The sequence below is a fragment of the Tripterygium wilfordii genome, chromosome 22 (assembly GCF_013401445.1).
Source record: "Tripterygium wilfordii isolate XIE 37 chromosome 22, ASM1340144v1, whole genome shotgun sequence".
Taxonomy (NCBI): Eukaryota; Viridiplantae; Streptophyta; class Magnoliopsida; order Celastrales; family Celastraceae; genus Tripterygium; species Tripterygium wilfordii.
The window spans coordinates 5705206-5730453 of NC_052253.1; the positions used below are offsets into that span (position 1 = coordinate 5705206).

Consider the following 25248-nt stretch of genomic DNA (forward strand, 5'->3'; position numbering starts at 1 on the left):
ATATTGAATTTGACAAAAAAAAAACTAAAATGATAAATAAAATTGTTTATATATTAGAAAAATTAAAATAACATGACATTTTCTTGTTTCTTACAACTCCCTTTTAGTGATTTTTATGATATAAAAAAATTAATTATTCCATTGGTGTTGCAACATAAAAATAGATAGGTAGATTACTATTGGAGTTTAACATGTGGACTAAGCCACAAGCGCAATTACAGAGTTTTTTTTGGGTAACTGAGAAAAATACATACGAGATTGCTTGTTGAACATCCAATATGACCTAAACTTGCACCTGTGCACATAGAAGTTTTTCACCTGACAATTGGGAAAGTTGAACCAAAACCAAACATGTAGCTACAACGGTATTGTTTCCAATGAGAATCAAACTGAAAACCTTCCAAATCCATATGATTTGACCCCATAAAGTTACAATTACAAAGGTTCCAGTATGCAGAAACAAAAAATATAAGACAAACGGATAATAACAATAGTGAGTTAGAAAAGGACAGATAAGTAAGAGCGTGCTGCATGATTCCTTTAAAATATAAAAAGAACATGTGGGACAAGTTAAAGACACTTGAGAAAAGCCCTCAACTTTTACCCCATGATATATCCGCATAAAGCCAGACACTACTTTCATCACAATCAAACAAGCAAACCTCCCCACAATTCAGGCGCAGATCTTCTGATCAAGTTTACTTTTTTCAAAAAAAATCATCTTTGTGCAGATTCTCAGCTTTCATATAGATAAAGACATCTTCATAATTTATCAGTAATAATCCTGTAAGGCAGTAATCATACAAATGAAGCTCTCCTTGAAGCTTTGCAGGGGTAGTTGAATCTTAGTGGACTAAGGCAGGCTGGACTACTTTTCTTTATACAGAAATCTACTACAAGGAACAATGTAAACATCTGGGAGGAAATTTTGAGCCTCATACCCATGACAGTCCAAACAGTGGCTGTCAAATGAAATTGAAGAAATACTTGGAATATAATCCTCTGGAGAAAATCATGCAACATGATTCATGAATAATACAAATTAGGGGCTGAGAAATATACAAAAGGATGTACGATGGCTGGCAACATCCTGAATTCCCAAAGCCATAGAAACAACTCCCTACTGCCCTCTTATAACATTCTCTTGCAATATAAAAAGCCTCTTTAAGTTACTAGGTTAAAGGGAGTGTATGAGGATTACCTGCAGGGCATCTTTGCCGGCGGGGCCTTCTAGTTGTCTTTCCCCACCCTGTTAGGCTTCTATCCTCCAGTCCCACATCAGTGTTATTAAGCTGCTGAATTAGTTGAGTACATGGAGGGGTTATCAGACCAGGCGAGGGGCTGACCGCCGATTGCCACCTCCCCCTTGCACAACCATTTCTAGTGGAGATCCTCCTTGTCGATCCTGACTGCCATGAATGGCCGGTTGCTCTCATTAGTCCTCCAAATGTCTGAAGATCTTCTGTAACCTCATGCCTTGATAGGGAAGCGATACCTACAAGAACGTCCCTTTGGAAGTCCCTACGCTGCCGACCTCTCCTCCCCTGGCCCTTTCGTGGTCGATTAGCCAACGAAGTAGCCCCCGTTTCTTCAAGTTTTAAGTTCTCTGAAACCAAAGGCTTGGGCATGTAATCTTCTTCTTTGGTCTCTGTCAATTTCAATGTCATGGACTCAAAGTAATCAATTTGTTCTAAGGAAGAGTCGGAGTTCGTTTCAGCATTGTTGCCTCTTAACACAGCATCAAACTTGCCCTCAGGATCATCTCCACAAGAAGAAACAATCTCTGAAAACCACTGAAGCGGGTCCACCATAGAAGATTCTGATGGATCACAAGTGGCATTACATATATAATTCTGGTGGTCAAGAGAAGAGATGGAAACTATTGCTTCCGCTGCTGTCCTTATCAGGTCATCCTGAAGACTTCCAGCCTTTTCTTGTGGCAATCGTAAAGGGGCCTCGTTTGCCTTTTCTGGTGATTCAATTCCAGGAATAAGATCCTCCTCAGTCTCAGGAATAGCAGGGGCTTCCAAATCTATCCCCACAGTAACCTTCACATTGCTGCTGAGAACAGAAGGCATCAAAGAATCATCGTCCTCACTCATACAAGAATTCAAATCAATGTGCAGTCTGAAACTGGCAATTTTGTTTTCTGCCCCCTTGTCCTTGATAGTAGTTTCTTCTACCATATGTTGGCTCAATTCAGGAAGAGTGTAATCACAAGGCAAGTTGATATCAAATGTTATGTTTTTCCTGCAATTTCTCACTCCTCTCACAGATTGCTGAGGATGGGGAACAGAAGGGGAAGTAAACGAAGAAGCCTCTGTTTTAGAAATTTGAGGTGATTCAAATATAGGAAACCCAAGAATTGTTCTATAATTTTGGCACTCAACTGTTCCAATCTTACCAGCCTCGACTACATTGGAAGGAGAGAGTGGCTTCATGGTTTGAGGAGATAGTCCAATATGACACTCTCCCATTGCACTTTTTGCAGACAACTGACTGAGAGAAGATTGAGAGAAACTCGAATTCCCTGTGTTCAAGTCCTTGACTGAAATGGTGGGCTCATTCTTACCACCAGAATTAGCTTTTAGCCAAGGTAACACTGCAAGATGTTCCTCTTGCTTTCTTTCTCCATCTGAAGTCTCAAGGCCTTGCCGGTGAACTGGTTCATAGGCTGTGTTGTTTGAAAGGGCTACATTCAAATTAACTCGCTCAGAAGGCCTTACATCCATGCAATTTGGACTTCCATAGAACTTTGCTGAACCATGATTGATCAACTGCTCAGAGGCTACAGTATTATCAGTACCGCAGTTCTGATTGTCATAGAATATTGATGTGCAGCGAACTGGTAGTTCCTTTGACTGTGATGAGGATTCACGGTAAAATCCATTTTGGTTAGAAAATTCACTTACAAAATTCATGTTGGATTGAGCGTTGCTGTTATTGCCATTATGTTGCCACTTGTCCCCAAAATTTGCATGGCCCTGAGTTGATCCTGGATTCTTATTCAACGTAGCAGTGGTGTTCAAATATGGATGAGTTTGAACTGATATTGAATTTGGGCTTAAGCTAATACCAGGCTTTTGCCAAGATGAAGCAGAGGAGCACCAGAAGTTGACCAAATCGTGAGAAGCAGCAGCAGGATACAAACTAGGTATGTGGGGAGCTGTTGCTGATTCTGGGAATTTAGCTTTAGAGACTTCATTATTTCTTTCAGGGATTTCTAGACCAAGAACGCTTCTCTCTTTCCATTGATCTGCCTTGCTTTGTTCAGTTATGAAAAAGGCAGGAGTCTCTGGAGTTCTAGTAAGCATAGGTGGCTTTGAATATATAGGTAACTCCTCTGGTTGACAACCTTGAGAATCAGGCTTTAGGTAATCATTACGATCATCTGCTAATAGAGATGAAATCAAGTATCAGAATCAGAAAGAACAACCCTAGAAAGAATATATGTGAAAATGCCTAATTTGAACGTAAAATGGATCCGACAATTGATATCAGGCTAAATTAAGCATATACCCAACATACCCTTGTAACAGTTACAACAGCAAAATATAACATGGGTTAGTATGTATAAGAAAGAGCAACATAAGTTCTTCACCTACTAAACTGATATTCTGGATGTCAAACTGCAACTGTCACTCGGATTCCAAGAGCACCAGATATGTCATTTTCTTTCATTTGAGAAATTAGTTATGAGTGAAAGATGTTTTGAATTGAAAATTCGGCGTCTGAATGACCAAGAGAGTAATTGTAAAATCACATAGAAATCTACCTGTAAGGAAGTGGCAAGACCAACTCTTTCCATTATTTTCCAAGCTCAGATTGCTCGGAATACCACTATCTTTTCCTTGACGGGAGTCAACAGAAATTTCCTTTGGCAAACCTAGACACTGCGACATTACTTTAGCAGGCAATTCAGGGTGTTGCATATCCACATGATATGAGGAACAGCCCAAATGATCAACATATGCAGCAGTATGCAACTCTTCATGCTGAACAGGTTCATTCAAGTCAGCCAAACACTTTGCGCTCCTTAAACGCGAATCAAAATCAAGTCTCACTGCATTTCCTTGGAAGTTACTCTTTATACCATCTCCACAAATATCTTCTACAACACTCTCAGGTGAAAATTTATGAATCCCATTAGGAATTGGGAAACTAGATTTCTTTTCCTTCCTTGACAGCTCCCCTTCATCAGTATCAATGTATTCAGCAGATGGAAGTTGGAGGTCAATCAGTTTTCTTCTCATTTTTGAGGGCCTGGAATACAGCACATCAGCTTCCTTTGAACTACATCCATTTGGAGATGAAAATTGACTGGCTTGTGCACTGTTCCCTTTCAAAGCACTGAAAGGAGAATGAATGTCTTCAGCACCTGATGTAGAAGTTCTAGCACAAGCAGACTTCGCCAAGGGAAAGTTAAGAATATGCCATTTCCTAGAATTTTCAGAAGTCATTCGAGATGCTAAGGGGCTTGATGACAATGAAGTCTCAACATGTATCCCATTGCTATGCATATCTGTCCTTTTAATTTCTTCCATCATGTCCCTTTGAATTCTGTATAGGCGGTGAAGTTCAAAGACCTGATAAGAGAGCAAATGTCATATGCATTTAAGAGTCAAGCACGTTACCTGACAACAACCAACTCAGATTGACCCATGTAAGGGGAAGACATCTAAATTGAAAATTGTTAAAAGTATAATATTTTAATCATCTGGCCTAAATAGAAGTTGAAAGTATGATCTTAGATAGAAATGAATACACGTAGTGGATTCCCATTGATTTTATCATAGACTCATGTAGCCGACCCCAAACTTTTAAAATAAAGGCTCAGATGATGAAGATGATAACTTTTAAATCAGCCGCCAGGTAGAGTAAAATCAGAACAAGACATACCTGATTCTTAAATATGGCTTCATGCTCAAGCATTGTCCGCTTCACCACGTCTTTATCATACCCTGCATAGCCATCCAGAATGGCCCCCGGCAAGAAACCATTGTAATAGTGACCATTTGTCAAGGTTTTATCTCCATAATACATGGGCCAGCTACAACCATCAGAATCTTCATTAAGATCCCTCATTGAGTAATATCCTGAAAGAGAGCTCTTACAGTGCACCTTTGTGCCCATTCCTGCCAATTAATAATTGCAAGTATTCAATATGACAGATATTAGCCAGTGGACTATGGCAGCACAACAGGAAGTAAAGAAATGTTTTTCTCCACAAATGAATCTGAGAAAAAGGAATCACCGAAGTTTCGGCCTTCCAACAATCTGAATATAAAGCCCAGGTAACTACAGAGCATCAGTGCTCAAGGATAATGGTCCCTGTGCCATTGTCAAAATAAAGTGATCCACTCGCACAAACACCCCACATCCGATCATGAGCCTGCCACGTTCATCTTAAGTTGTTTACTATGAAGGATACTATAACCCCGTTGGGATCCATGCATAATCAAACGTGAAAATAATCTCAGCCAAAGATGCAGCATTCATAGATGGATTTAACTGATTCTAGATGTTGTGAGCAATCAACGAAAAGAAATTCTAGATTATTGATTTGACTATGAGAGAGAGACAGACAGAGAGTCAATTATTATGCTTATAATCTAAGTCTGATGTTACATAAAATTAAAATAATTAAGGAACAGAAATGACACTGAATGACAAAAACTTGAAATGAAATTTCTCAGCAGGTTAGAACCCCACAATACTCCAGGTCGAATTTTATTATAATTTTCCATTCTAACTGATCTAGGAAGAAATAAAGTGTCCTTATACAAGTTGATACAAGACAACGGAAGTCTCATATGCCTAGAAGTTGCAGGAAAAAAAAAAGTTCAAATGTAATCAAAGTACATGCAGTAGGTTCAAAGACTATGCATCAAAGCAAGGAACTATCGACAAAGACCCAGACATCTGAACCAGTTGACCTCATTAAACCAGTCTCCAAAGGTAAATGTAAACACATCGTTTGAAAGGTAACAAAACGTTTCCCATCATTGCGATGAAGTACATATTTTCTACCAATGCAACTGAAAACAAGCAAATGATGATACAGGATGCAGAACCAAAATAAAAAAAGTTGAAAATGATTAAAGCTCCATAGTTCCAAATTGCTTGCAGAGACCAAGTTTCCAAGAAGAAAACCAAAATTATAAAAGAAGCCAAACTTGGCAGATAAGCCCTTAGATACTGGAAATTGTGAAACAATTTGATCAAGAAAGAACTTCTCCATAAGAAATCTAGATGAAAGAAAGATGCTAATTAATTATGAAATTTAATAGAACAGGTCCCATAAGCACATACAATCTACAAGACCAACAAGTACGTATCTTACCATCAAATTTAAACCCCAATCAAAACAATCAAGAATCAATAACAATGGAAATGGAAATGGAAACTTCAAACACAGTAATAACTGAAGTGCAGATGTCACAATTATACAGCAAACCCATAACCCAATTCACAAACTCTGAAACCCCCAACAATTACTGATATGAAGAAAAATCCCAATCATCCAAATCATTAGACAACAATGAGTCATAAATAAAATGAGTAAGAAAGTAACTGAGAATTTTACGTCAGACCCACATCCTGCAATCGCCACTCGTCAAAGTATTCCCCAATAGATTAATCCTTCAACAGTGACTACATATCTCGGACGATTCAAGAGTCCACGACTCACTCTGTCGAAGACACTAATAATAACTATAACAAATCCGAACAATCCAAGAAAGAGAGAGAGGTAAAAAAAAATAATAAAAATGGGTGTTATTGCAACACCATTGAAAGAGCTTAGATCGTTTTCACGCGAAGGAATAGAAGAAGATTTTCGAACAGCTGAGCCAGTCTCTGTCTCTCACAACAGGAAATGAACGAATATTGAGTTTCTAGAGAGAGAGAACGAGATTTTCATAGTTTTTTATTTTCTCTAGAAAGAGAGAGATCCCAGATAAGAAATTCACACAAACAAACGACCTTCTACAGTGACATGAAATTTGTCAACATCCCAGTCTCTTTTCATTCTCTGCTTTTTCTTTCACTTCTCTCTCACATTCTCTCTCTATCTCTTCTTCTTCTTCTTTTTTATTTCCATAAATAGTTCATAATTTCCATTCAATACATAATGTTTTTCAGGAAATGATTAAAATAAAAATAAATGTACATTTCTAGATTCTTTCCACCTTTCTGACCAGATAATTAAAATTAATTAACTACCATAATATGTTTTCAAGATATTTTGAATTTTCTTTATATGTGTTTTCTAAAATACATATAAACAAACTTGACAAAAAATAATTATTTACTAATAAGCTGGAGCTGGTGGTGACTGTTTGACTAAGAATAATTAATGTATTTAATTATAATGAAACTTTTTATTTTAAAATTTTGGGAAATAGTTGTGGAATGGAGATTGAGATTGGTATCTACAATATCTTCATACCAATTTGGTTTTATGTCGGGACGTTTCATAATGGAGGCGATATTTTTATTTTGGGGACTTGTAGAAAAATATAGATAGGAGGAAGAAGATTTTCATTTAGTATTTATAAATTTGGAGAATGCATTATTCAAGAATACAAAATTGAATGCATGTTAGGTGCCTAGGTAAGTAATTTGGTGAATTTTAGGGAAGAGATGAGTCATGATTAGTTATATTATTTTTATCAAAAATATGTTTGAAATGAGTCGTAACTAGTGTTAGGAATAATAGAGGAGTTACAAGCAAGTTCACCAACACAATGTATTTGCACTAGGGGTTGGTATTAAGCTCATATTTGTTACAGTGATGGATTAACTCACATTCAAATCTAAGGTTAGGTACATAGGTGTATGTTGTTTGCGGATAATATAGTTCTAGTGAATGAGACAATATTAAGAATTAACTCAAAACTCGAGATGTGGAGACAAGACTTAGAGTATAAATAATTTAAATTAAGTATGCTTAAAACAAAATACATAGAATATAACTTTAGTAAGAATGGACAAGGGAACGATCGAACGGTTGAATTAAATGGAAGAGAAGTAACAAAAAGAAAATTTTTCAATATTTGGCTCGATTTTATTATATGATGGAAAAATTAGTGAAGATGTAACTACTAGAATTAGAAACGGGAGGACGTTGATTTAGCTAGTGATATTTGATGGTAGAAAAACACTACAAATTTTGTGTTCACATTAGGTGGTCTACAATACCGATACCATGGGGTTCAAACTTGTAGAAGATTGTGACACTTCAACTACAGAAGTTGAGCATGTTGTTATGTCCAAAGCAACAAAGGAGATGATTTGGTTGGAGTCTTTTGTTTTTCCTATTTGTATGGGGATTTTTGGGCATTTACTGTATTTTCGATCCAGTTTATGGCTTATATATTTATATTTTATAATGTAAAGTTTCGTAGTGTATGTAATCCTGTAGTTGCCGTATTATATTTTATTCTCTTAATAGTGAAAATTTTCTACATCTCCATAAAAGTAAATACAATTGATCGAACCATCTAAATTTTTGTGTTGTGATTTTATTTCTCGTCCATGAGGAAATCATGCTTAGGAATTAGGACCACAACAAAAAAAATCTTATAAGCTTATGAATATACATACATACAAACGAATACTAGGATATGATGTGTCCCATTGGCTTACACACAATAAACATGACCCATAGAAGGCAATCACTATATTTAGAAAACTAACTATTAATTGAGAACTTTAATAAATAAAATGGGTTGCGAGTCAAATAAGTTTTTAAAAGATTTGTTGAAAGTTTTGGGCCTAACTAATTGTGGTCCTATATTACTTCGGATTGTCATTGTCATGTAAAAATGTGTAAGTGGAAGATTTAGTACGTAGCTAATTAAATCACAAGTAAAGGAGGGGCCTTTACTTGTGATTGTCATTGTATTTGCCTTTAAATGCTTTTGATTTTTCATTTTTTTGGGGTTCCATTAATTTTCCACAATGGTTATCTTGTGATGCGTGTCAAATTACGTAGCCAACCTATTTAAAGCATTAATACAAAACGTACTTGGATAATTAATCTTGATATAAAGACAAATCTCATACACTATACTTTCATAAATAAAATTAATTTGATCATGTTAGAATATGTATTGATGATACCCCAATAACCTCCACTCAAAACCCACCACGTGTCTTAACACCTGACACAGAGTGAGTACAGAACGTCCAAGAAGGGCGAGGAGGAGAGCTCCTAGTCATGACTGAGGAGCCACCCTCGGTATAAGATTGAGAACCATGCTCGGCATCCTGTCACCCTGATGACAAAACCCAATCAAAGACCTAGAGTCCACAGAAGACTACTAAGGAAAGGAATCAAAATGGGATTCACTCTCCTATGATCTCGTCGAGGATCAAAGAGGGGAGATCCACTCCTTCCAAAACTACAATTCTTCTACCTCATATAAAAGGAGATCTTGTCAGAGGTAAACAATTCCAACAATATTTCAACTTTTGCACTCTATCATAATTATAGCAATGTGAGAGAAAAGTTTCGAACACCGAGCACTCTTTTTTTTTACTGTTACTTACTTGAGCATTAGAATGATCCCCGTAGCATACCCTCGAGACCCCCATATCTTACTTGCTTCTTGTGCAAATCATCTTTCGGTCAACGAGAACGATCCTGACTTCGGCCCTGTCTCCTGTGATGTCCTCATAATTAGAGATAGTTTTGAATGTTATCAGGTATAAATGATGTGAAATACCAAAACCCAACAGTTAACTTATTGGATTGAATAACAAAATAACTAATTTTAACATGGTATCAAAAAATGGGAGATCTCAGGTTTAAATAATAGTTTCCGCAATTTAAACTTTGATTTGTGGTTGCCCAAAGTATAGGCCTTTGTGTACATTTTTCGTTGCTCCAAATGAGGGTCTTGTGTGATAATAACCCTTGTGTTGGGGTTTCGTTTATTGCACACATGTTAAACCTTTTGATTGCTAAGCTCACACATCAAGGGAGAGTATTAGAATATGTATAAATGATGTAAAATACTCCAACCGGCCACCATGTTAATGAATGATCAAGTCACTAAACCTAATAGATCCAAACCGTACATTTTGTCCATAAATTAAAGACTATTATGAAGCTTAATTTGCAGAACAATTATAATCAAACCCATCATTTTATATTGGAACGCTCTCTAATCCCCCCCCCCCAAAACACCCGCGCGAACACTCGTGTTAATTAATCACACACTTAATTAATTAATTAGTCTTAGATTGAATTTTGAAGATCCTTTTGTGTCTCAATTATGTTCGTCTTGTCACAATTATGAAATATATTAATTAATCTAATTTGGTTTTGTTTTAGGTCCATAATAAACTTTAGTTAATAATTCGTAGATTTTTGTGGGAATTGTGAATGTACAAGCCAAATATAAATCAACTTCTTCAAAATCTAAAATGTTTTCCAATTAAAAATAAAATTTGTTCAATTTGGGGATATGTTATATATATATATTGCATGTGAAATTCTCCAAGAAAATGATGTGAAACAGAATGACCAACTTAATTTGTTTTGTGAAAAGTGTATTTGCAAGTAAGAATATAATGTTTGGTGGTGTAATGAGTGTGCATCAATATGCACCAAGCAAGTCATGAGACGAGGCTGGTCCATCAAGTATCCTCCTTTAGCACTATAATCATACAGAAAAACTAACCAATTTGGTGTCAACAAGTAGTCACTCTCATGTTGCCATGGTGGTAAGGAGTAGGGGTGTCAAACGATCGGTTCGATCAAATTTTTTTTTTTTTTTCATTTTTGGAAATAAACTTAACCTATCGTTCGGTTATTGACAGTTTGATCGATTTTTTTGGGTTTTTTATCGATCCTCACATATATTTTATAATAACCGACCAATGAATATCGATTCAATTTGCATGGTTTTTTTTTACAACCCTAGTAAGGAGTATGATAATCGTGCTCATCCACAAAGATTTAATCCTCTTTAAAGTCACGACTTCATAAATGAATTTTTCATGGGATTGTCTGATATGTATGTATAGTTTGTGGGTAAGTGTATAGAGTGTACAGACTCGAGGAATTTATCCAATTTACGCTCCAAAGATAATGACTATGGGTCCCACAGTTTAAGAAATAGTCACTTCAATTATTGCTCTCAAACTAGCTGTCACCATATGAATAAGTATTGTTGCCACATATTCGGATTGTTGGTAATGTACTAAAATAGAATTACAAGTACTACATTTTAATCCAGAATTGGTAATTCTATATATTCTCTGAGGCTAGAATTGTAAACATGTAGAGCGATTCATTAGGTCGTGGACTGTCCGGACAAATCTTTCACAGCACTCAAATCCCCTTGTCGATATAGGTCCACGAATCTTGGGTGGCAGGGGTCTGCTGTAAATGTTTTACAGCGAACCCCGTTGTAAATACATTATACAATGTTATGATTTTTTATAAATTTTAAAAAAATTATGATTGTATTTTGATCGGTATTACGAGTTTAACGTTATATTTTTTGTTTCAAACAAAAATCAAACTAAACACGAAAATGAAATGAAAATTTTGGACCATTGAATATAAACTCGAAACATTCAATGTCTCTTTTTAACATGAATTTGATTTTTGTTTGAAACAAAAAATATACCATTGAACACGTAATTTCGACCAAAACAAAATCATGGTTTTTTTGAAATTTATAAAAAATTATTAAACACTAAAAATGAATTTACAACGGGTCATTGTAAAAAATTTACAGCAGGCCCATGGCTTTCACGAATCTTGGGTTTGTAAATGACCTAGAGCAAAATACCCTTCTATCTAGTTATAACCACGAAAATACCATTGCATTAGTCGTTTTGACCACACTGAGAGTGTGTTTGCTTTGTTTTTATTTTTTATTTTTTATTTTAGTTTTTATTTTTTGTTTTTCATTTTCATTTTTCATTTCTATTTTCTAAGTGACATAAAACATGTTTGGTTTGAAGTATTCTATTTTCCATTTTCATTTTCTATTTTTATCATATTACTTGTTAACTAATTATGGTTAAAAAACAAACAAAACAAAGATGACTTTTTTTCTTCCCCTTTTTAATACTCAATTGTCCATACTATGTAAGTATTGACTATATATGTGTGTATATATAGATAGCACAGCTATATAAGGATATATGTGTGTGTGTGTGTATGTAAGGATATATATGTGTGTAAGTATTGACTATATATGTGTGTATATATATAAGGATATATATAAGGATATATGTGTGTGTGTGTATACATAAGGATACATATATATGTGTGTGTGTATGTCTATATATCTATATATATACTTTCGGAAATTTTGACGGAGCAAGCTCCATGTTTTCAATTGAAAACGTCTTTTATACGTTTTCTATATTTTCTAAAAATGAGAGTTCATTTTCTGAAAAAATGAAAATGATAAATTAAACATCATTTCTATATTTTCTATATTTTTAGAAAAGGAAAATAGAAATGCTCAAACCAAACAGCCTCTAAACCTTTTCTTGGTGGGCCCCGTACAAAGCTGAATCTCTCTCCTCATCTTTTGTGTTTGCATTTGCTTTTTCTCAGAAAGCACTAAAAACTCTTCGGAATTGAATTTGGATTTTTTAACAATATTTTGTGACTTATAACTTATTAAGATATTTGGAAAGAATAAGAGTGTTAATATAGGCCAAATATTAATCGGAAAGGTAAGGATGGCGTGTATAATCCTAATAATGGGGTTCAAATCTCCCCTTCCCATTCAAAATAGACCAAATACTCGTATTCTCCTTTCATAGAAAAAAAAACTATTGAGAGCACAAATGTAGAAAATTAAGTAATTAAGTATAAAATAATAAAAATGATTTTGCAATGCTAAATCCTTAGCCAACCCCAAAATTGATAAATGGGCTTTTAATCACACGCCATTAATGGGCTTTTTAAATTTCCCTGTTGGTGAGTCAAATATGAGGCAGTGATTTGAACCCAACTCCAAAGAGCATTGAGGAAAGGGAAAAAAATATATAAAAAGGTAAATTTTTTTATGACGATGAATTATGGGGGTTTTGGCTCATGTAGACTCCGAAAATTTTGATTGCTCCACTCACCTCAAGTACTTGACAAGTCGTGTGGTGTTAACGTGAAGAGTTGGTCTTGAGTATCGAGCTAAAGTCTGAAAATATTTATCTCCAACCAACTCGGTCACCCTAAAATGAATAATATGAGATAAATTGTGGTGCCTCCACCTCTAATAAGATTTAGTTTGTAAACATAGTCAAAAAAAAAAACTACATTCTTGGGAGAGGTCCTCACCTTTGGTGCCCGATCGTACCTTGGAGGATTAGTCCTGGGTGTGCTTGAAGATACCTTGAGAAACAAAAAAAAAACGACATTCAACTTTAGATAACCGACCAAAACAAATTTCAATTCAAGGCTTTTAATGTATTTTCAATTCATTTAACTTATTTTTTTAGGAGTGGGTTTAATACTTTAATTATTCATGCAATTTCCATTAATTTCACAAATTATTGTTTGTGAAATTTTTCGTAGAAAAATAATGTGTTTCCTAATTTATTATCCCCACCGATAAAGTATTAATTTTATTAAAAATTAATTTCAATTTAACTAAGTAAACTAGGCAGAATTTTTTTTCTTCTTATCTATAAAAGAACTCAATTATTACTAAAATACTTTAGTAGTGAATTAAGGGTTTGTTTGTTTTTTTTCAAAAAAATACAATTTTTGGAAATTTCATAAATAGTTATATTTCAATATATATGTAGAGGAAAACTCCTTATAACAAAAACTGAAAAATCATAAATTTTTTAAATTTTGAAACTGGAACCCATTCATTTCATTTTGGCAACATATCTGAAATTGAAAATATAATTTGCAATATATCATTATCGTGTTTATTAAGGAACTCATTTTATGGTTAGGTGTAAACCCATTTTTGGAATTGTTTTTATTGGTTTCCTCAAAGACCCACATATTACCTTACCTATTTTAGGATACCTATTTGGCTCCGCTCAGAATTTGTCACTACCCTCAATTCATTTTCTTACATATAAATCATGTTACAATGGGAGTTTAAGGTGATGAAATACAGAGGAGGTTCTGTTAAAACAACTGCATGTCTCACATTTTTGTTTTTGTTTCTTCTTGTCACTCTTTCAACATTGAGAAATTCCACAAAACATCCAGGTATGTAGTCCTATATATCTATATGTACACCCGAACTCTCAGTGCATACGTCTATTTTTTTTTTCCTCTCATGTACTTAAAAGTGAAACAGATGGGAGCCCAGCTAGTTCAGACTCCACTGGTTCACAGAAACAGCGGGCATCCGTAATATATGAAATTACGGACGTCCGCACGTGAGCATTTCTGTGTATATACACATTTGATTTTAGTTTCACAAAATAGAGTTTGGTATAAATCTAAAATTACACAACAGGACTGGGACTTTGGAGATTGAATTACAGCGTGTCCGGACACATTGAGGCAATCACATGCAACAGCTCTAATCTCGACTACGATTTGTGCACCATTGGTTCCCAGACGCTTTTGGATCCAACCACTGCTACTTTCTTTGCAGTGGGCTCCACCAGCTCAGCTCTCGTGAAAACCCGTCCCTACCCTCGTAAAAGGGACAAACGTGCTCTATCCGACGTCAGAGAAATCACGCTCTCCTCATCTCCACCGGATTCTACGTGCGGAGTCACACATGCTAGTCCAGCTTTAGTATTCAGTACGGGCGGGTACACGGGAAACTTCTTCCATGATTTCAACGACGGCCTCATTCCCCTCTTCATCACCGTCAACTCTCTATTCCCCGACCACGATGTCGTCCTCGTGATTTCCGATTTCGAAGACTGGTGGGCCCAAAAGTACAAGGATCTGCTCCCACACTTCACTCGCCACCGCATCGTCAACATGGAGCGTGAGATCTCCAACCACTGTTTCCCATCCGCGATCGTAGGGCTGATAAAGCACGGGCACATGAAAATGGACCCACCTAAAACACTGGTTGACTTCTCTGCCTTCCTAGAACAAGTATACAAGCCAGTTGACTCAACGTTGACCCAGAAAGTCAAATCCACAAGACCACGACTTGTCTTGGTCAACCGAAGAGGTGATGTTGGTCGTCTGATCTTAAACTTAGAACAAGTAAAAAACGCAGCCATGGATGTGGGATTTGAAGTTCTTACATTCGAGCCAAACAGAGAGAATTCACTAGCAGAGTCATTTAGGCTAATCCATGGAAGCCATGCAATGATGGGTGTTCATGGTGCTGGACTGACCCATCTGTTGTTCCTTAGACCAGGCTCAGTGTTGTTGCAGGTGGTGCCGATCTCGACAGACTGGCTGTCTCAGACTTATTTTGAAGATCCAGCGAGGGAGATAGGACTGGAATACATTAACTATAAGATTACAGCAAATGAGAGTAGTTTGTCCAAGATTTATGGACCCGATGACTTGGTGGTGAAGGACCCAGAAGCTTATACAAGGGGAGATTTTAGTAAGATGAAGATATACTTGAAGACCCAGAATGTTGAAATTGATTTGGTTAGATTTCAGAGATACTTAGAGGAGGCTTATGGAAAGGCCAAGATATTGTTTGACAAGGAAGGTTAGTTAACTTAGTTAATTTGTAAGTGTGTGTTGTTTTTGTGTTGATGATATTTGCTTGGAAAAATGCTGGAGTATTTGTGAGACAGTAATGGTGTTGGGGCGTTCTAGGTTTTTAATCAAATGAATCCATTTCATAGGTTTTAGCCTTTTAGACAACAATTGACCGGATTGGATTATTTTAAAAAAAGACTGGCCATTGAATCGATTTATATTATGGTGGATTGTTAAAAGTACCACATCCAAAGATGTGAGAAATTTCTTACAATTTATAAAGACAAATCATCCCACATTACACTAACAAGGCATTTTCCTAGTGCAAGAGAGTTGAGCTTTGATCTGTAGTAATTGGGTTAATGATGAATAAAATTGGGTGGGCTCGATGTATCTTTCAGACCCAAACAACCTAAAGTGGATAATATTATTAGTGCGTGGGAGTGTTGATTTACGACATGGATTAAGATTATCTTTTGTTTGGTATTACATGTTATAAACGCATGATACGATTATAAAATGTAATTTTTTGTGTAGTTGAATTTCATACTTATATAATGATTATGTTTTTTTGTGTAGTTGAATCTGCATATGGTAATGCTATTCAAGGTCATTGAAGTGCCACTACTAATTGAATCTGAATAATGCCTATGATTATAGTGAACACAATTCAGTGGTTGTAATTATAATGAAAATAAAATTCAAATGACATATTTCATGCTCATACACATGTGAGAGAACTTTTTAAAAAAAAAACCGTAACAAAAATTGTATATGTCCAACTTTACATATTGTTAAGAACAAATATCCCACATCGATCGATTGGGAATGTCTCAATCGATGTGTTTATATGGACAAAGTCTGTCCTTACATGTCAATTATGCCCTTTTTCAAGTTTAAGTGAGTTGGGCCTTGGCTTGTTTATTGGGCTTGAGAGGAACAAACCAGTGAGGATAATCCGATATATTCACGGGAATCGAAATCTCAAAACGGACAATATAGTTAACATGTATTGAGGTGTGAATTTTTGATACATATCACCAAAATTCAAATTAATCCACCCAATTTGGGATATGGGGCTCCAATTCTTTGATACAATTTTAGCAACAATTTTACCCTCAAAATCATGAAAATTTCAAACTAATCCACCCAATTTGGGATATCGGGTTCCAATTCTTTACTACAATTTTAGCAATAATTCTACACTCAAAATAATGTTAAATGATGATAGGGGTTCCAATTCTTAGATATAATTTTAGCAACAATTCTACCCTCAAAATCAAGTTAAATGATAAACTAAAACATGTTATTGAGTATTTTGATGTTCATAATGTTAGAATATGATAGATTTTGAATTTTTTTTTATTGACTACTAAATTTCAAACCTTAAATACTAAATCTTGAACACTAAACCCTAAACACTAAAATTTAACTTTTTTTAGTAACCAATAAAACCTAAACCCTAAATTCAAAATCCTAAAATCTAAACCCTAGTCACTCATTTCTAACTCTTAAATTCTATGATATCATTTATAAAAAATTGAACATAATCTTTATGAGAGAATGATAGCTAAAAAGTGGAACCCCTCAAACGCACCCAATTAGACAGAAGTAATATATTTGTAGAAATTTAAAACATTCCATAATAAATTTCAAAAAAACTTTTTCATTCCCAATTGCAAAATTCTCTATTTTAGAGTGACGAAAGAGGACGAATTTATTCACAAGTTTATTACTTCTTCTATGCATAGGCCGTTAAGATGAACGGAGCATGCTTGGAGTTCGAAGATCAGATTACCGACGCGGTTTCTAGGATCCGGTTCGCTCCTCTTTCCAACAACCTCCTTATCTCTTCTTGGGACTCTGTGAGTGATTCTTTGATAATCCCTCTTTTCTTTTCATTTTTTATAGTTTTCAAAATTATGTGCAATTAAAGCGGCCCCTTTTCTTTGCAGAAACTCAGATTGTATGATGTCGATAGATCTCTGCTTAGATTTGAAGTGGCCTCAGAAGCTGCGCTTCTTGATTGCTGTTTTCAGAGTGAGTCGGTGGCTTTGAGTGTTGGCTCTGACGGTTTTGTTACAAGGTTTGTGCCTTAATCAATTAAATTAAACTAATTTATTCAAGTAATTGGAGACAATAAATGTTATTTATGAGTTTGATGTTGTCATAAAACAAATGTATTCATTCAATTCGGTGTAAGCAAGAATTGTTTGCGGTCTTTGAAATTATATATAACGTATTGTTTGGAGAAAGAATAGGATTCTGCTTTGTGTTTCCACGCCTTTAGTGATTCAAAGCAAAGGATGAAAGGAAGAAAGGGTTCCATGCAAAATGCTCGGTTTCTTTGCCATTAGTTTAATCCCTTCTAAAAGCAATATATTTCAACTCACAGAAGATAAATGAGAATTTATAATGCTTCCCCATTTGGTGTTTGCTATGAAATGTCACTCTCAGAAGCGCTAATTAGTAGGATTCATTATGGTTGTATTAGAAGGATGTAATATATTTTGGGAAATGCCAAGGCCCTAAGTGGCTAAGTAAGCTTGAGTGGTCAAATAAGGAACATAGACTTTTGTATGAAGGTTGAATTATCTTAACACGTGGATGAATTTTGTGGAAACAAAACCTTCGGTCAATTTTTTTCCCTTTTATGAAAGGAATTTGGAGGGAGGGAGTGGACTGTAACATAACGCCTTTGTGAATTTCATATCATTTACACAGTATCAGCCCAATTATAATTTGCTTACTCTGTAAGTTTGTGTGCATTTTTCTGGATGCAAACTATTTTGAAAGTCTCGTCTTTTTGTTGTCATGTTGGACTGTGCAGTTACCAAATTGCATCATATTTCATTTCAATCAATTTATATTAATAGTGTGAAAGTCTCTCTCATTTTGCAACATTGGATAAAGATTATGTTGTGTTCGTTGTATTTTATTTTGACTCCTTAACGTGGGTCAAATTTTCTAGGTATGATTTGCATTCAACAAATGGTGACACAATTGGAAATCATGAAGATATAGCTACAAGGGTTGGATATTCAGAAGAAACATGTAAGCTATCTAACCACCTCTATTTAAACTTGTGTTTACAAAATTTTATGCATAAGTGTGCCTTTTCTTTCTTTTTTTCTATCTCTCTTGTAGCTTCACAACATACTATTTACATCTTTAAATTAGGCAACTCTTTCTAAGATCACTGATCATGAACCAACCAGCCTTATATAAATAATTCGTTCTCTGTGATTGTTGTAGGCCAAATTATTACAGCAGGTCTGGATAAGAAGATAATATGCTGGGATACACGCACAACGAGGCCTCTAGCATGCTTGGAGAAACTGGATGCGGAGGTCGAGTCAATGTCGCTCTCTGGATTTATTTTGATGGTAGCCATTGGAGCATCAGTATATATGTATGACTTACGTAACTTAGATAAACTAGTTCAGTCGAAAGAATCAAAAGCAGATGTACGCATAAGATGTGTCAGTTCCCATCATTCGTCTAGAGGTATTATTACTGTGTTTATGTTTGCCTTATCCCCAGAGAATGTCGAAGCTCTTCAATTTTTTTGTAGATAATCTCATTGATTTCATATAACAATTGCATATGCTGATTTTTTTAGTAAATTTTTCAACATATTAAAGTACACCGTGTGCTACAGGATATGCAGTTGGATCAATAGATGGACGAGTAACATTGGAGATTGATCCAACCGTTTCAAATGATATGGGGTCAGTTTACTTCTTTTACTATGATCAACGTTATTCTCATCTTTATCTCCATCTTCACCATTCATATTTTTGTTTTTGTTGTTGTTCTTGTTGTTGTTGTAAACTTGTAATGACTACTATGTTGCTTCCATTTCTTCGGTGCAAAATGTTTTTTTGGCTAGAAACTTTCGAAATATGCATGAATGTCTTCCATTGATTTATTGGGGGGTTCATAACTCTGACTCCGAGTCACCCTTACACCAGTTCAGCCAAAAAGTTGACAGCAAGCCCATTATAGGATCATTTTGGCAATACACAAGACATCAAGTTTATCAGATACGTGTTCCACCTATGTTGCAAAAACATTTGATGGACTTGATGAGCAGACTTGAGTTCTTAACATCACTAACTTTTCTGTGGATTTTTGATGCTTGCATATGATCTCCAAGTCCCCAAATACTTGATTCAGACTTAAATGGTCATGGAATTACCTTACTCTTCTTTCATTTCTGGTTGAACAATTGTCAATCACATAATTTTGATTGTTTGTAGTTGTTCTGGAACCAAATGGAGTTTGAACTAAATAATTTAATGAAATGCAAATCCATGATCATTGATCATGTTAATGCCATTCCACATTTGCAATACCATCATTACAGCATGGTTCAGCTTGATTTCATATCTCAAATTCTTCAAGAGAAAAGAGAATATGATAGTTCTTGTAGGCCTCGAACCAAATTGAAGAACAAAGCATACTTGTTCAAAGCTTTCTTGACTCTTGAGAACGTTCATATGTTTCACATGAAGGCTTTTTTTTTTGTTTTTAAAAAAAGAAATGTCATAATAGCTTGTGTGGTTCTTATTCTGGTTCAGATATACTTTCCGTTGCTATCCCAAGTCAAGGGATGGAAAATTTCTCGTACCAGTCAATGACATTGTATTCAATCCACAGTATGTATTTTCCCTTATGTAGTTCTCTTTAAAAAAATGTGGAAACTTAAATTAATTGGAAATTCTTTTTAATTTAGCATTGGCAGTGCTTTTGTCACCGGTGATAATGAAGGCTATGTTATGGCCTGGGATGCTCGAAGCAAAAGGAAATTATGTGAGGTATTACTCATTAAACGCTTGTAGGACTTGAGATCCAGATATGCAACATTTTCATTAGTTTTTTTTATCTGGTATTCTGGTTATTTGTACTTTCCTTTATTATTCTAGCCTTCTATTGCTTTTTAGCTGCCAAGATACCCAAATAGTGTGGCATCCTTGTCATACAACAGGGAGGGACAAATTTTGGCCATTGCATCAAGCTACACATACCAAGAAGCAAATGAAAAGTAAGTTATTTTTTTATATCTTTTTTTTTATGTCCTTGTATTCTGTTTCAATATCACTAGTTGATAACATAGATGATTACCTGCATTTCTCCGACATTTGCAGTTTCTTGCATTATTTTTTACGTCTCTTAGCTGTGGTCGTTTGGTTTCAGTGATTGCTAAATGCTATGCCATCTAAATTGTTTATCCTTGAGCTGCTCGGTTTAGATCTATTGATTTCTTTATTATGTTTCATCACCATAAATTTGTTAATGACTATACATGGGTTGTTTACCTATGGATATTGTGAGGAGTTAATTTCTTTTATCTGTGCTTTGCCTGTGGCAGAGAAGAGCCTCCTCAAATATTCCTGCATAACTTGGATGACAACTCTATTAGATCGTGTGCTGGTGGAAGCTCAAGTCGGAAATGATTATAGTCCCTGTACATCTTATGATTTAGAATGGAGGTAATTTACTGAAATCATAAGATTATTTTTTTCTGCATAGTTTATTGGTCGTGGTTTGAGGACAGTATTAGCTAGCGGGCTACCAGTTAATCACATAACTGTATCACTGTTCCTAGTAACACTTTCCTGAGAGCTTTTGTATTTTTTTCTCCTTTAAATGTAATTTATTCAGTTTTGCCTCATCAGGGGATTATAGCAGATTCTCAATCCATATTTTGTACCGTAATGTAAACCTTTGGGCTATGTATTTATTCCTCTTTGCCACCGTATAGATAAAATTGCTGGAGGCTTTGAGAATTCTATTGTCTGCATAGTATTCATATGGTAGACATCGTCAAGCTTCCGAAGGACCTGGGAGGCCTTGGCTTCACCTCCTCATCCACCTTTAACAAAGCAATTTTGGGAAATGGTTATGGATATTTTGTACCAGCAAGGAGCATCAATGGAGAAAGCTAATGGTATCCAAATATGGCTTGCAGAAATCCGGCAGGGATTCATAAGAAAGGGATGTGAAAGTTGGCAGGGAGAGTGTGTTTAGGGTTTATGAATGATATTTGGTCTGGTCAAAGCCCTTGAATCTGCAGTTCAATCCATTCCACATATTTCTTGTTTTAAAGATTCAATCTGTCTCCTTCCCATTATGGGATTGCATGCTTCACTAGAGATGCCCAAAAATGGGAAGTTGATATTTGGTCTGGTTTAGGGTTTATGAATGATATTTGGTCTGGTCAAAGCCCTTGAATCTGCAGTTCAATCCATTCCACATATTTCTTGTTTTAAAGATTCAATCTGTCTCCTTCCCATTATGGGATTGCATGCTTCACTAGAGATGCCCAAAAATGGGAAGTTGATAGCTTTCTCAGGTGGTTAGAAACCACTGGGCTTATCTGGAAGGAGAGAATTGGGAGATGGCTTAGAGCATCCACATCAGTTCCTCTTTCCAAGTTCTCTGAGGTAGTGTCTACATCCACGTTATGCTAAGGAGCCATTTGACACTAATGAAAACAAAAATGGTTTTTTGAAGCGTCATGAAGAAGGGGCAAAGAGGCAAAGATTACTGCTTGTCCATTTTATTGAGGCCCTAAACAAATTATGGTGGTTCACCTTGCAGGGCGGGATCATATGATTAAAATGGCCCTAAACAAATTATGGTGGTTCACCTTGCAGGGCGGGATCATATGATTGTGTTTTGCATGAGTTCCTCGTCAAAAAAAAAACAAAGTTTGTATGCTAATTCAAATTAAATTTGCAAATGAAAGAGAGCATTCAACAAGCATCTCGAGAGCTTGTTCGATAAGAGTTTGTTTATGTTCATTTCTCAAACTGAACAAATTAGTATGATCAAGATTCTTGAACTCACAATGTGTGCTTTAAGAACACTAAATAATAATGAAAAATGTGTATTGAAATATAAAAAATATATGTATTTTGAGTTCAAAAAAAATTAAGTGAGAATGTTTATCACACATGATATTCTATAGTGAATCCTTAACAAGTGTCCTTAGGGCAAACGTTATCAATACCCTTAATAAATAAGTTAAGTTTGAACAAATTCATTTGAACTCGTTAAATGTTCATGAGCAAATTTATGCACATTTTTTTTTCGTCAGTATTTACACTTTTGTAAACAAAGTTAATTCTAAATTTGCTAAGACTTAATTGTATAGTCATGAACAATCTAATTTTTACGAGGGGAAAGAATATTATAATATCTTTATAAGATATGGATATGGGGTAAGAGAATATATAAAATAAAAGAAACCTTGTGAATGGATGACACATGACAATAAAAGAGAGAGGGATGAAAGGTTAAATATAGGAGATGGGTGAGAGCTTAATTACACTCTCCAAACCCACTATTGCCGAGAGAGAGAGAGGAAAGGAGGAGAGAGAGTGAGAAGGTTGAAAGGAAAAGTTTAGCATTGTAGAGAGGAAGGCTCCTAGAGGTGTTGGAGACCACGGCTTGGCAAGGAACCAAGGAGGACTTCTGGTTCTTAGGTTACAAACAAGGTAAAGAGTTTTGATTTGGTTTAAAGAGATAGAATTAGTGTTGAAATCTTGATAAGATGTTATGGTTTTCTTGCTAGATTTCCATCAAGAGACTAGAGACTCACACCAAGGCACCCGAACAAGGAGAAGGTAAAAACTCCATGGATTTTTCTAGATAGCAAGTAGATAAAGATTCATTAAACCCTTGTATGGATGTGACCGTGAGTGAGGAAATAAAATCGATTTAAGTATTGGGTAAACTATGATAAATCTAATGACATGCATGTAAAGATCAAGATGAGGAAATAGAGTGTGTTGCATGCTATGATTTTGAGAGAGGCGTGACAAACCGAAAAATAGAAACTAAAAGGAGTGGAATGCATGTTGGATAATCTAAATGACTAGGATGTGCATATACATATATGATGTTTCTTTTGACATTTAATTTGTCCATGAGCATTATCGGTTCTAAAAGAGAATATTGGACTAGGGACCATACCCGATTTGGTGTACGATAAGCTTAAAGGAAAGACCCCCATTTGCGGGTAAGGACATCGACTAAGGTAAAGGTTGTCATTACTAGCACATTCCAAATTATGATTTGCGAATGATGATATTCTTACCAAATTTAAAGTGATTGAGCTTGATTATTGAAGATATATATGTACACTTATACATGTATATTGTTTGGTCAATATGGGAAAATCGTGATGATATTGTGATAGTGAATGACGGATTGCTATTAACTTTGGATATTGAAATCTTGTTTATAAGATGTTTTGAACTTCATATATGATTTTGAGGTCATTACTAAATTTTGAAAATATATGCTTTGAAACTCCCTATTCTGCACTCTTATTGATATGTAACTTGGTTAACCCCTCCTACATGTTTTCCATACATGTAGACAATATAATGCAAGCTAAGAGGACTTATATGAGCTCTCACAAGGAGTTGAACCACATTAGGCTACGGATACCCGACCTACACTATAGTCGTGGAACCACATGGAGCCTATTTGTGTTGCTGCCTGTGGGTATTTCGGATGATCTGGAGCCAAGCTTGAGGATCAAGAGAAGATGAACCTAAACATAGAATACGTGAGAGAGGTGTTAGCCGAGAGAATGATGAAGAAGATTTTGTGAGCAAGGAGATCGCAAGATTGGAGATTTCAATTGGTGAGACATATGGCGAAATGAGGAGTATGATCTCTAACCTCACAAAGCAAGTGGACATGATGATTGCAAGTAGGAAGAGAATGTCGACAAAGATAAAGAAAATAATACAACAAAGAGGAGTTGTCGAGAAGGACCTATTGCTTAGTGATAGAGAGAACAATGAGCATAAGGCTAAGATGGCACAATTGGAGCATGAATTGGATGTTCTTCGTCATGGGGTAGAGTGAGAATGAAACGGATCCAAGTAAGGATAGTGGTTATGCCTCAATGGCTCAATGGTCCAAAGGTAGATGAGAGATGATCTTTTATTAGCTATGTATGATTAAGTACTTGAACTTTTAATAATCAAATGTAGTAAATAGTTAGTATGTACCGAGACCAAGAGATCTTGATTAAAAATAGTCTAGTTGTTAGTTTTTGTAGTTGTTTGTTTAATTTTATCTATTAAATTGATTTGTTCAACAATTTATGTGTTAGATTTATTGTTTTTATGGTGATTTATTTTTGTGTTGGTTTTTATAATTTATGTGTTTGTTCATAATTTGTGTTTTTGTGTTGGTACGTTCAATTTTATTTGTTCAATTTAATATTTTTGTGATAGTTTATTCATTTTTTCCGTACAATTGACTTATATGTCCCTTATTCATTTTTTGTGTTAATTTTTGAATACTTGATTTGATAGTTATTTTATTCAATTAAGTTTCCTCTAATGACATGAGTATTAACGGATTATGTACTGACTGTTGTGGAGGATGATACATCACTAGGCATCAAGGGAGTGATTCTTCCACTTCAACCATTAGCAATGACATTCCTAAATGTCAATTACTTTATTGATATGTCCAAGCTATATTTATCTTTAGATTTGATTACCTTAACCTCCAAGAGAGGATGATACATCACTAGGCATCAAGGGAATGATTCTTCCATTTTAACCATTAACAATGACATTCCTAAA

The 25248-nt window shown here is 35.3% G+C and overlaps 3 protein-coding genes across 6 annotated transcripts; 2 read left to right on the top strand and 1 right to left on the bottom strand.

The window, feature by feature from the left end:
* Window positions 1–747: 747 nt before the first annotated feature.
* LOC119991264 lies at window positions 748–6991 on the bottom strand. Of its 4 annotated transcripts, none has more exons than XM_038837571.1 (5): window positions 6598–6991; window positions 5255–5392; window positions 4900–5135; window positions 3776–4586; window positions 748–3394 (listed from the first exon to the last, which is right to left on the bottom strand). In XM_038837571.1, the coding sequence occupies exons 2-5, from the start codon at window positions 5307–5309 to the stop codon at window positions 1173–1175; spliced, it is 3324 nt and encodes a 1107-aa protein (XP_038693499.1). In that variant the 5' UTR covers window positions 5310–5392; window positions 6598–6991; the 3' UTR covers window positions 748–1172. The 4 variants fall into 4 exon arrangements, with proteins under 4 accessions (XP_038693499.1, XP_038693498.1, XP_038693497.1 ...); XM_038837570.1 differs by having other exon boundaries at window positions 6587–6991; XM_038837569.1 differs by having other exon boundaries at window positions 6575–6991.
* Window positions 6992–13059: 6068 nt separating this feature from the next.
* Window positions 13060–15640, top strand: LOC119991438 (alpha-1,3-arabinosyltransferase XAT3-like). The gene is made up of 4 exons (XM_038837792.1): window positions 13060–13134; window positions 14098–14206; window positions 14298–14379; window positions 14488–15640. Exons 1-4 carry the CDS (start codon window positions 13060–13062, stop codon window positions 15638–15640), a joined length of 1419 nt encoding a protein of 472 aa, XP_038693720.1.
* A 1649-nt stretch (window positions 15641–17289) lies between these two features.
* Window positions 17290–21423, top strand: LOC119990815 (mitotic checkpoint protein BUB3.3). Its single transcript, XM_038836934.1, has 9 exons — window positions 17290–17493; window positions 17584–17714; window positions 18600–18682; window positions 18884–19135; window positions 19290–19359; window positions 20212–20289; window positions 20367–20448; window positions 20575–20675; window positions 21003–21423. Exons 1-9 carry the CDS (start codon window positions 17389–17391, stop codon window positions 21085–21087), a joined length of 987 nt encoding a protein of 328 aa, XP_038692862.1. The 5' UTR covers window positions 17290–17388; the 3' UTR covers window positions 21088–21423.
* The last annotated feature ends 3825 nt before the right edge of the window (window positions 21424–25248 follow it).